General features: G+C 47.9%; 1 protein-coding gene across 15 annotated transcripts in view; it reads right to left on the bottom strand.

Moving 5' to 3' along the window:
• Positions 1-12797, bottom strand: part of OTOF (otoferlin) — a 339399-nt gene that overhangs the window by 71705 nt on the left and 254897 nt on the right. For all 15 annotated transcript variants that reach the window (XM_073561977.1, XM_073561982.1, XM_073561975.1 and 12 more), the window contains exons 14-16: positions 6431-6617; positions 5531-5754; positions 5152-5260 (exon numbers count right to left, since the gene is read on the bottom strand). In XM_073561977.1, coding sequence (XP_073418078.1) covers positions 5152-5260; positions 5531-5754; positions 6431-6617 — 520 coding nt within the window. The remainder of the gene's footprint in view (positions 1-5151; positions 5261-5530; positions 5755-6430; positions 6618-12797) is intronic.

The following is a 12797-nucleotide window of genomic DNA, read 5'->3' as shown; positions in this document are numbered from 1 at the left end:
TTTTTTACCAAATCTATTCCCTCTTCCCTGCAGAAAGCTGAGAAATGGTTCATGCTTTGTCTGTGCTACTGTGGCACCTAGGAGTCCGGCCCTACCATTTCTCTGAGGTTAGGAGTCCAGGGGGGGGGGGTATGGACTGATTATGATCTTACTCCAGTGGAGTGTGAGATCAGAGATAAGATTGACATCAGAATCATGTCTCTTTAGCCACATTACTGTAGGTGTTCTGTCTCCGACATTCAATTTATAATCTCTGATTATTTGCTTGTTAATTATTTGCTGTAATTTACATAGACTGTACTTGTTTTCTGTGTTTTGGCTCCCTCTAGTGGCCAGAGTCATAACCGCAGTCTTATTGTATCATTTTACTTTCACTTCAATGACCAATCTTTCCCTCCCTTTGCAGTGCATTATGGTAGCCTTTGCAAAGGATTATGGTAGTTTCCCTCCAGTTTCTTTCAGCCTGCATTCAGGAAGCATCTCATATCTCTTCTCTTAAACTCCCTTAAACTCCCTCCTGAAACCTAAAGTACAGGCCCCCATCACCAACCTCAGCGGTGAGGATCTGGCCACTCATTTCCTAGAAAAAAATCAACCACATCCATCAGGATATCTCAGCCCAATCTCCTCAGTGCCTGGATCCCCTTCCCTGCCGCACCTCAAGCTCACTAGACATCTTTGAGCCTGTTTCAGAAGAAGAAGTTTCCAAGCTCCTCGCTTCTGCTCGGCCTACAACCTGCAACAGTGACCCTATTCCTTCACAGCTCCTGCAGTCTGTCTCACCAGTGGTCACCACTCACCTGACTAAAATATTTAACCTCTCTCTTCTGGTATCTTTCCCTCCTCATTTAAGCATGCCATCATAACCCCTTTACTTAAAAAGCCATCCCTGGACCAGAACTGCACTGCTAACTACAGACCTGTCTTCTAATCTTCCCTTTATTATTATTATTATTATTATTATTTATTGTTATAGCGCCATTTATTCCATGGCGCTTTACATGTGAGGAGGGGTATACATAAAAACAAGTACAATAATCTTAAACAATACAAGTCATAACTGGTACAGGAGGAGAGAGGACCCTGCCCGCGAGGGCTCACAATCTTCAAGGGATGGGTGATAATACAGTAGGCGAGGGTAGAGCTGGTCGTGCAGCGGTTTGGTCGATCGGTGGTTACTGCAGGTTATAGGCTTGTCGGAAGAGGTGGGTCTTCAGGCTCTTTTTGAAGGTTTCGATGGTAGGTGAGAGTCTGATATGTTGTGGTAGAGAGTTCCAGAGTAGGGGTGATGCGCGAGAGAAATCTTGTATGCGATTGTGGGAAGAGGAGATAAGAGGGGAGTAAAGAAGGAGATCTTGTGAGGATCGGAGGTTGCGTGCAGGAAAGTACCGGGAGACGAGGTCACAGATGTATGGAGGAGACAGGTTGTGGATTGCTTTGTATGTCATGGTTAGGGTTTTGTAATGGAGTCTCTGGGCAATTGGGAGCCAGTGAAGGGATTGACAGAGGGGAGAAGCTGGGGAATAGCGGGGGGACAGGTGGATTAGTCGGGCAGCAGAGTTTAGAATAGATTGGAGGGGTGCGAGAGTGTTTGAGGGGAGGCCACAGAGCATGAGGTTGCAGTAGTCAAGGCGAGAGATGATGAGGGCATGGACTAGGGTTTTTGCAGATTCTTGGGTGAGGAATGAACGGATGCGTGAAATATTTTTGAGTTGAAGTCGGCAGGAAGTGGAAAGGGTTTGGATATGTGGTTTGAAGGAGAGATCAGCGTCAAGGATTACTCCGAGGCAGCGAGCTTGTGGGACTGGGGAGAGTGGGCAGTCATTTACTGTAATTGATAGGTTCGTAGGGGGGGTCACGTGAGATGGGGGAAAGATGATGAGTTCTGTTTTTTCCATGTTGAGTTTCAGATATCTAGTGGAGAAGAAGGATGAAATAGTGGACAGACATTGAGGGATTCTGGTTAGTAGGGAGGTGATATCTGGTCCAGAGATGTAGATCTGTGTGTCATCAGCATAAAGATGATACTGAAAGCCATGAGATTCTATGAGCTGTCCCAGGCCAAAGGTGTAAATAGAGAACAGCAGGGGCCCAAGGACTGAACCTTGTGGGACTCCGACAGATAGGGGGCGAGGTGAGGAGGTGGTGTGTGAGTGGGAGACGCTGAATGTCCGGTCTGTTAGGTATGATGAGATCCAGGAGAGGGCCAAGTCTGTGATGCCGAGGGATGAGAGGGTCTGTAATAATAGGGAATGGTCCACTGTGTCAAAGGCAGCCGACAGGTCCAGGAGGAGGAGGACAGAGTAGTGTCGCTTGCTCTTGGCAGTTAAGAGGTCATTGGTGACCTTAGTAAGGGCAGTTTCAGTGGAGTGGTGTGACCGGAAGCCAGATTGTAAGCGGTCGAAGAGGGAGCAAGAAGAGAGATGGGAGGACAGTTCAAGGTAGACGTGTTGTTCCAGTAGCTTGGAGGCGTATGGGAGAAGGGATATAGGGCGATAGCTAGATACAGAGGATGGGTCAAGAGAGGGCTTTTTGAGGATAGGTGTGATGGAGGCATGTTTAAAGCTTGAGGGGAAAACACCAGTTGTTAGTGACAGGTTGAAGAGATGGGTTAGGGTTGGGATCAAGACTGTGGTGAGGTTTGGGATGAAGTGGGATGGGATCGGGTCGAGTGCACAGGTGGTGAGATGTGATCTTGAGAGTAGAGTGGAGAGTCGATCTTCTGTAATGGTGGAGAAGTTGGTTTTGAAGGTGGAGGGCTGGGAAGTCGGGAGGAAGGGCTCTGGGGGTTGTTGACCAAAACTGTCCCTGATGTTATCAATTTTCTGCTTGAAAAATGAGGCAAAGTCTTCAGCTGAGATGAGTGGGGAGGGAGGAGGTGCTGGGGTTGAAGGTTCCCTTCATCTCTAAACTCCTGGAACGCCTGGTCCACTCCCGTCTTATCCGCTATCTCTCTGATAACTCTCTTCTCGACCCTCTGCAATCCGGTTTCCGCTCTCTAGACTCTACTGAAACTGCCCTCACTAAAGTCTCTAATGATCTACTAACAGCTAAATCTAATGGTCATTACTCCATGCTAATTCTCTTGGATCTCTCTGCAGCATTCGACACTGTGGATCACCAGCTCCTCCTCACTATGCTCCGTTCCATTGGCCTCAAGGACACCGTTCTCTCCTGGTTCTCCTCCTACCTCTCTGACCGCTCCTTTACTGTATCTTTTGCCGACTCCTCTTCCTCTCCTCGTCCCCTTACTATCAGGGTCCCGCAGGGCTCAGTCCTAGGCCCCCTCCTCTTCTCTTTATACACTGCCCCTATTGGACAAACAATCAGCAGATTTGGTTTCCAGTATCATCTCTATGCTGATGACACTCAATTATACACTTCTTCTCCTGATATCACCCCTACCCTAATTCAAAATACCAAGGATTGTCTGTCTGCTGTCTCTAACATCATGTCCTCCCTCTATCTGAAACCAAATCTCTCCAAAACTGAACTTCTTGTGTTTCTCCCCTCTACTAACCTCACTCTACCTAACATCGAAATAACCCTGGAGGGTTCATCCATAACTCCCAAGCAGCATGCCTGCTGTCTTGGGGTCATATTCGACACCGTACTTTCCTTTACTCCCTACATCCGATCACTCAGTCGCTCTTGTCACCTGCATCTTAAAAACATCTCCAGAATTCGACCTTTTCTCACCTTTGAAACTGCTAAGACTCTTACTGTCGCTCTTATTCATTCTCGTCTGGACTACTGCAACTCTCTTCTGATCGGCCTCCCTCTTACCTAACTTTCTCCTCTCCAATCCATCTTGAATGCGGCATGCTGCAGCCAGGGTCATATTTCTGTACAGCCGCTTCACCGATGCCTCCACCTTGTGCCAATCATTACACTGGCTACCTATTCGCTACAGGGTCCAGTATAAACTCATCTCTCTCACCCACAAAGCTCTCCACTGTTCTGCACCGCCTTATATCTCCTCTCTCATCTCTGTCTATCGCCCTACACGTGCCCTCCGTTCTACAAATGACCTAAGACTAACATCCCCCGTAATCCGAACCTCGCACCTCCGTCTCCAAGACTTCTCTTGTGCTGCTCCAGCTCTCTGGAATGCATTTCCCCAGACGATCAGACTGATACCTAGTCCCAACCTATTCAAGCGTGCTTTGAAAACCCATCTCTTCAAACAAGCCTACTACATCAACTACTCAGGAAACTAAATTTGCCCTGTTCCCTCCTTCCAAATATTACTCTGAATCTGCACCCTACTATTCATCTGTCTCCACACCCTCCATGCACACGATAACTGCACTTGATACTTGACTATTGCACTTAAACACACGGGCTGATGACCGGATCATGCAGTTTTATATGAAAATCCCTATTATAATTGCCAGACCTGAAATATCAAGCACTTTTCACCTACTGTGTCCCCCCCATTTCCTTGTAGATTGTAAGCTTGCGAGCAGGGACCTCACTCCTAATGTCACTGTTTAAATTGTCTTAACTTGTATTGAATTTATTGTCTGTACATGTCCCCGCTTAATTGCAAAGTGCTGCGGAATATGTTGGCGCTATATAAATAAAAATTATTATTATTATTATTATTATTATTCTCCCCTTGTGATTGCATCGCTGGTATGTACTCGTGCTTTCTGCAGCTAATTTCTATCTTATTTAACCTGGGTTAATCAGACCTGCACGCTAGTCAGCATTAGTGCGCAAATGTTTATTCATAATGTATGATATGCAATGATATGTATTCTACTACCCCTGTACTGATTGTATGTATATATATATATATATATATATATATATATATTATGTTTGTATTATAGTTTCACCGCTCCAATATATTATCACGTTCAATAAAAGCACAGATTCAACCTACAGTCTCCTTATTGGACCCCGATATAGCGGTTTAGCTGACTGTATAAGCTGCAATGACGTCTGTCTCATTCAGTGAGGACAGAACAATAGGTCAGGGCCGATTTTCATGAAGTTAGATTGCCTGTCTATGCAGGAGGTTTGGAGCTCTGTATCAGAAAACTAGACCTCCGACAGCTCTAAAGATGAGTTCAGATGTCAGAAAACTGAATCACAGCCCCAAAATGAGCAGATTAAAAGCTGAATATTCAGTAACAGAATCACCTATCGTAACCTCGAAGTTGATTGGCTTGTCCCCACTCTTGCGATCGACCATGGTAGCTTCCAAAAAAGCTCCGAAGAGAAAGAATTCCTCCATCTTCCCTGTGCAGTTCTGAGGGAACATCAGAAATCAATGAAACAGTTAATCGTCAATGTGCTGCATTGTTGGTGTCAGCCATGATCTTGGGATCCCTAGCTGTTGTGGAACTACAACTGCCATTATGCCCTGGCGACTCTAATTCCACGGATAGTGACACAGATAAATGATAACATTTCTGCCTGCCTGTAGCCACCACTAGGGGGAGCTTTCTGCACAGTGAGCTCCTAGTCTCCCCCTAGTGGTGGCCAAAGCAGCTGAGGCGTAATTATCAGCAGATCTTACGTCGGCCACAGGGGGCGCTCCTTCCACCTGCACATCCGTAGAACTGGTAAGCTCAGGATTACTTGTGTCTAAGATCTCCACTGCCAGACTCAATAGTAAGCGGGCGCGGAAGGAGACCCCCTCTCCAAGCCCCTCGTTTAGATCCTGGTGTTCGTCCATCAATGTGTAGTTTCGAGTGGAACCGTACATGTTCACCCAGGCCGGGCCCAACGTCGGGAGAAATCCTGTGGAGGAAGAAAAGAGTCACCATGATTGAATGGGATCGGGGGGTCTGAACCAAATTCCTGAGTAACTTCATAGCCTAGGGCTGGGGGTCTGATACATTTAGGGGTCCGAATAGCTTTAGGATTCTAGTCCGGAGTGTGAGGGGTCTGATCTCAGGGATGGATCATTCAGGGGGTTTGACCTAAGAATGAAAATAATTTGGGGTCTGCTGAAAGTTATGAATATAGTTGGGGATCTGGTCTGGGATCTAAATTAATTTAGGGGAATGGTCTGGGGTCTGAATTCATTTGGACTCTGGTCTGGGGTTTCCCTTAATTTAGGAGTCTGGTCTGGGGTCTGAAATAATTTGGGTTACAGCCTGGGATCTGAATTAATTTGGGGGTCTGGTCTGGTGATGGAATTAATTTGGGGGTCTGGTTTAGGGTATAAAGTAATTTGGGGGGTCTGGTCTGGGGTCTGTATGATCTTGAAGGTCTGGTTTTGGGTCTGAATTAGTTTGGGAGTCTGGTTTGGGGTATGAATTTAGAGGTCTGATCTGGGGTCTGATTCATTTAGGGGGCTGGTGTGAAGTCTACGTTCTGACTTTATTTCGGGCCCTGGTCTGGGGTTTGCTGCCTCCCACCCCTTGTGTTTTCTCCCGGCATGCTCTATTCTGACTGTAAGGTTTGACTTTACCTTTGTCGCCTTCGTTGGAGATTTTCCGCAGGTCTATGAAGTGAGTCCCGATGGCCACGTCGTTCACCTTGTCCGAGTCCCGGATCTGGATCTTCATTCTTTTGCACAGTGGCGGAAACATCTCTGTAAATATGATCTGCTCGTTCCACATGGGCTCGTAGCTGCTCTTCTGCACCGAGGTCTTACCCTGCGGGGGCAGAACAATCAGGGCTTCCCGCGTCTCATAAAGATAAGAAATTCAATAACTTCAGACTTTTCAATATAATTGTATCCACATTTTTGGAAATTTCATTTTTGTAGGAATTCTAACTTTAAAGAATAAAAGTTTTCATTTCATTCTTTAGGTTGTAACGGTATGTGCCCACGTTGCAGATTTGCCTGCAGAATGTTCTGCGCGGATTCATTTATTGGCAGAAAATGCAGGTAAAAATCCGTGCGGATTTTCATGCGTTTTTTCATGCAGATTGTATGCGTTTTTGTAAGCTAAATAAAGAACTATTATTTAACAAAAAAAAAAAAAGAATTGTGATGTCATTTCTTTGTCCAACCGCTTATTTTGCATACTCCGTTGAAGAATAATGGTCACACCCACAGATAGATAGATATACATAGATAATAGATAGATAGACAATAGATATAGGTTCGGTCTGACGTGTGTCCCCTGGACGAAGCATTTCAGTGCGAAACGCGCGTCGGGTGTGGTGGGTCGCTCCTTAGGTAACTATGCCTCGTTATATGCATATACACTTGTATGAATGACATATACTATTTGGCGCTAATATGTGATTTGTTGTCTGTTGCTTGCGACTCAGGGCACATTTTTTCCTATATATTTTTATACTCTACTTTAGCAACTTGTGCTATTACCCTCATTATGTGCCCTGTGGTGGAAATAACGGGTGAGTTCTTTTTTAATTATTTAGGATTTATTGGTATATACCATTTTGATTGATAGTGCCGCCTGTATATGTGCATAGAACCATCTTTGGTTTTTTACATATATATGTATAAATTTATACCTGTTTGATTAGATGTATATTTTTTGGGTGGGGTTCCTTCCTGGGTCACCCACCTTTTTTTTCCTGTACTTGTGGTACCTGCCTGGCTTTTAATGTTTCATGATTTTTCTAATAAAGGTTATGTCTAGTTTGATATGGCCTTGTGTGACGTTCTGTTGTTGGGTGGTTTATATATGCTTACTTCACAGCTTTGTGCTTAGGTGTTTCCACTGCAAAAGGATATGAAAAGAAAATTCAGCACAAGGACATCAGCTAGAGCATCTGATGGGAAATATGGGGTTTAATGGGAGGTCAGGTTTTGTGGGTTTTATGGACAGTGCTGAGTCGCTCTTCTCCATTCATCTTCACCCTTTCTGTAGGTTTCTACCCCGTGGTTTGCATTTTCTCCAGCAGGCGGCCATCGTGCCTCATTCCCACAAGCCCCCTCTGTGGCGTTATGGGAAATATGGGGTTTAATGGGAGGTCAGGTTTTGTGGGTTTTATGACAGTGCCAAGTCGCTCTTCTCCATTCATCTTCACCCTTTCTGTAGGTTTCTACCCCGTGGTTTGCATTTTCTTCAGCAGGCGGCCATCGTGCCTCATTCCCACAAGTCCCATCTGTGGTGTTATGGGAAATAGATGGATTTTTGGTTCTTACCGTAAAATCTCTTTCTTGGAGCCTTCATTGGGGGACACAGATTACCATGGGTGTATGCTGCTGCTGCTAGGAGGCTGACACTATGCAAAACAAGAAAATTAGCTCCTCCCCGGCAGTACACACCCACCGACAGGCACAAAGCACCTCAGTTGGTGAGAAAGCAGTAGGAGAAGCAATGAGAAAACTAAACATAGGACTCTAAGACCCAACACGGTACAACTTAAACAGGGAGGGTGCTGTGTCCCACAATGAAGGCTCCAAGAAAGAGATTTTACGGTAAGAACCAAAAATCAATCTTTCTTTATCGCTTTATTGGGGGACACAGATTGCCATGGGACGTTCCACAGCAGTCCCAAGGGCGGGAACAGCAATAAGGAACGAAAGAACCGGAAAGGCTTAGGTCGGCCGGTGAGCCACCACCGCCTGCAGAACCTTCCTACCAACAACTGCATCAGACGAGGCCTGGGTATGAACCCTGTTGAACCTTGCAAAGGTGTGCAAGGACGACCAGGTTGCGGCCCTGCAAATTTGCAAGGCCGAAGCCTGGTGATGAACTGCCCACGAAGCCGCCACAGCCCGGGTGGAGTGAGCTCTTACTCCCGGAGGGGGACGTTTTTCCTGAAGTCGGTACGCTTCCAGAATGGTAGAACGAATCCAGCAATCGATCGTGGATTTGGATGCCGTAAGCCCTTTCCGGCGACCTTCAGAGATGACCAGCAAGGAATCGGACTGACGAAAAGAAGAGGTCCTGGCAAGATAGACACGCAGGGCTCTAACTACGTCCAGTTTGTGGAGAGACTTCTCAAGAGGGTGAGAAGGAGCAGGACAAAAAGATGGGAGAACGATATCCTCATTGATGTGGAATGAGGATACCACCTTTGGAAGAAAAGAAGGAAAGGGCCTGAGGACGATCTTATCCTGATGGAGAATCAGGTAAGGGGAACGACATGACAAGGCCGCCAACAACTCTTCTGATGGATGTAATGGCAATCAAAAAGGTTACCTTCCACGAGAGAAGGGACAAAGGAATGTCCTGGATAGGCTCGAACGGCGCCTTCTGGAGAGCGCCAAGGATGAGATTGAGATCCCATGGGTCTATCGGCGAATGATGAGGAGCCACATGGGCGACCCCTTGGAGAAAGGTTTTGACATGAGGTAAGGAAGCGAGCTCTCTTTGGAAGAGGATAGAAAGAGCGGAGACCTTGCCCTTGAGGGTACTGAGGGACAGCCCCGCATCTAAGCCAGACTGGAGAAAACCAAGTATAGATGGAATGGAGAAGGACATTGGAAAGACTGTTTTTATCGTCGCACCAACGGAAAAAAGCCTTCCAGTACCTATGGTAAATGCGGGAAGAGGCTGGTTTTCTGGCTCTGATCATAGTCTGAATCACCTGGTTGGACAAACCTGATTCTCTCAGGATCGCGATCTCAATGGCCATGCCGTTAAACTCAGAGACAGAGAATTCTTGTGGTAAAGGGGGCCTTGCGAGAGAAGATCTGTACGGACTGGATGTTTCCAGGGGACGTCCGCGAGCATGTTCACCAGTTCCGCGTACCAAGGTCGTCTTGGCCAATCTGGAGCGACTAGAATCACTGGTACGCCTTCCGATTTTATCTTTTTGACCACTCGTGGGATCAAGGCCAGAGGCGGGAACAGATAAGGAAGTTGGAACTGGGACCACAGAATTACTAGAGCATCGCATGCGACGGCTAGAGGGTCCCTGGACCTGGCTACGAAACGCGGAACTTTGTGGTTCATCCGAGATGCCATGAGATCGACGTCCGGGGTGCCCCAACGGTGGCATATCTGACTGAAGACTGTGGGGTGAAGGGACCATTCGCCTGACGCTAGGCCTTGAAGACTCAAAGTCGGCTGCCCAATTTTCCACCCCTGGAATGTGAATGGCGGAGATTGCCGGAACGTAACGTTCTGCCCAGCGGAGTATCTTGGCCACTTCTGACATTACTTGCTTGCTGCGCGTGCCCCCCTGGTGGTTTATGTACGCCACAGCCGTGGCGTTGTCCGACTGAATACGGACCGGCTTGCCGGAGAGGAGAGGCTGCCAGTGAAGAAGGGCCAGGAAGATTGCTCTGATCTCCAGAAGATTGATAGGGAGAAGAGCTTCCTGTGGATTCCAGCGTCCTTGACCCGCTTTCTGATGGAACACAGCTCCCCATCCTAGAAGGATAGCATCGGTAGTGATGACTTGCCACTGAGGCGGAAGGAAGGACCTCCCTTGGAGAACTGACGCTGGCAGTGACCACCAAGTGAGGGATTGCCTCACTCTGAGAGGGAGGAGAATGGGACGGTCCAAAAACATCGTGGTCTTGTCCCGGGCTGAAAGCAGAGACAGCTGGAGGGGGCGAAGATGAAATTGTGCAAAGGGCACTGCTTCCATGGAAGCCACCATCTTCCCCAGAACCTTCATGCAGAAACGAATGGGAATTGGCCGTTTGAGAATTCTGATGCCCTTGGAAAGAGCCGCAAATTTTTCCCTCGGAAGAAAAACCTGGGCTAGATTCGTGTCGAATTCCATGCCCAGAAAGGTCAGACGCTGAGTGGGGATCAGAATGGACTTCTCCTTGTTGACTAGCCAACCGAGGCGGCAGAGAGTGTCCAGGGTTATCTGAAGACTCTGAAGGCAGTCCTGACGGGACGAGCCCTTGAACAAGAGATCATCCAGATAAGGGATGATGATTATTCCTCTGGAGTGAAGGATGGCCATGACAGTCGCCATTACCTTTGTGAAAACACGGGGAGCGGACGCTAGGCCGAAGGGAAGAGCCGTGAACTGATAGTGATCTTCCTGAATCGCAAATCAAAGATATTTCTGATGTTGCACACAAACCGGAATGTGCAGATAGGTGTCCCGCATGTCCACAGAGCACAGGAATTCCCCGGGTTCCATGGAGGCTATCACCGACCGAAGAGACTCCATTTTGAAATGAAGAATCTTCACGTGGCGATTGAGCAGTTTGATGTTCAGAATTGGACGAAGGGAGCCGTCTTTCTTCGGGACTACGAAGAGATTTGAGTAGAACCCTGAAAACCGTTCATTTGGGGGGACAGGAACAATCACTCCGGCGGAAAGAAGGGAGGAAATGGCCTGAAGGAACCCCGGAATCTGGGACCGCTGTCTCGGAGGTCAAGACAGGAAAAAACGTCTGTTCGGGGGGGAAGAAAATTCGATCTTGTATCCGGATGCAACGATTTCTCTGACCCAAGCGTCATAGACAACAGACAGCCAAGCATCCACGAAAAAGGAAAGTCTGCCTCACACCCTAGAAGAACTTCCAGGTGGGGGTGACCCGTCACTTGGAGGAAAACCTGCCGGAACTGGCTCCTGAAGACCTGGAGTATTGTCCTCTAGATCTCCAGTGGGGAGCGGGCTTGTAAGATGGTCTTTTCTGTTCTCGCTCTCTAGTGGCAGAGGAGCGATCTTGCTGGGCAGATCTGTCCGTGGAAGAGAAGGGACGAAAAGGCCTAAACCCCTTTCTATTAAAAAGACGTTTTGGTCGAGACTGGGGAAGAGAAGTGCTTTTACCACCAGTGGCATCGGAGATTAGCTGGTTCAGCTTGGCTCCAAAAGAGCCTAGAACCGAGGAATGGCAGATTAGTAAGGGACTTTTTTGAAGTGGTATCCGCATTCCATGACTTTAGCCAAAGGACTCGGTGTATAGCTACTATGTTGCTATTAGCCCTTGTTACGCACCTGGCCGCGTCCAAGGAGGCGGCCAAAAGGTATTTACCGGCATGGTTAATCTGATCTGCCAGATCTGCCAACTCGTCCTGAGGAGCTGTTGCCAATATTCCCCTGCGAAGGATTTTTGCCCAAGCGGATATGACTTTCGCTACCCAGGCGGATGCGAAAATAGGACAGAGGGAGGCACCGGATGCCTCGAAAATTGACTTAGCCAGAGATTCCATCTGCCTGTCCGTAGGATCTTTAAGTGATGCCCCATCTGGCAGGGATAGAACAGTTTTAGAATCTATCCCGGAAACTGGGGGATCCACCTCGGGAGCCTTGGTCCATTTTGTGAGCAGGTTTGCCTCAAAAGGGTACAGCACGTCTAAGTACTTGCGGCCTGAAAAACGTTGCTCAGGGCGCTCCCAGTGTTTGGACAAGGTAGTATCGAACTCTTTGTGATTGGGAAAGGTTCGAGACGGAGGTCTTGCTCGTTTAAGGAGCACAGCGCATTCCTGTGGGGGAGCCTTATCTTGCTTAATTTTAAGGGTTTGAAAGATAGCCGAAATGAGACTATCGATCATGTCCCGTGTTTTAGAAACGTTGTCTGCTCCTGAACTAGATTCCGATTGAGATTCATCGCCAGACTTAGGGTCGTCATCGGAGGAAGGGGAATGAAACTTGGCAGACTCAGAGGGACCCTGCGAGCTAGAGGACGAAGTAGACAGAGCCCGCTTCCTAGAGCTCCTGCCCTGTCTGTCTCTCGGAAGGTCGCGGTCAGGAGCGGACGACTCACCCTGAGAGGCGGTCGGTGCACAGGTGGCAGTAGATAGCTGTGGTAGTCGTTCTAGGACCTGGACCAGGGACTGAGACACTTTAGTCAGATCAGAGACCGACAGAATTCCCTACCGGGAATCTGACGAGCAGCAGGACCATGAAGTGTCCCCCAAGCAGTGAGGAAGCAAGTGAAATTGCAGGCTGGAAGCTGGCAGTGAAGTCGGTGGGCGGAGCTTGGCGCCAGGCCG

The sequence above is a fragment of the Dendrobates tinctorius genome, unplaced genomic scaffold, assembly GCF_039654945.1.
Source record: "Dendrobates tinctorius isolate UK_male_01 unplaced genomic scaffold, ASM3965494v1 ptg000332l, whole genome shotgun sequence".
Classification (NCBI taxonomy): domain Eukaryota; kingdom Metazoa; phylum Chordata; class Amphibia; order Anura; family Dendrobatidae; genus Dendrobates; species Dendrobates tinctorius.
Note: the sequence above shows the minus strand (reverse complement) of the source record. Positions and strands in the feature narration are given on the sequence as shown.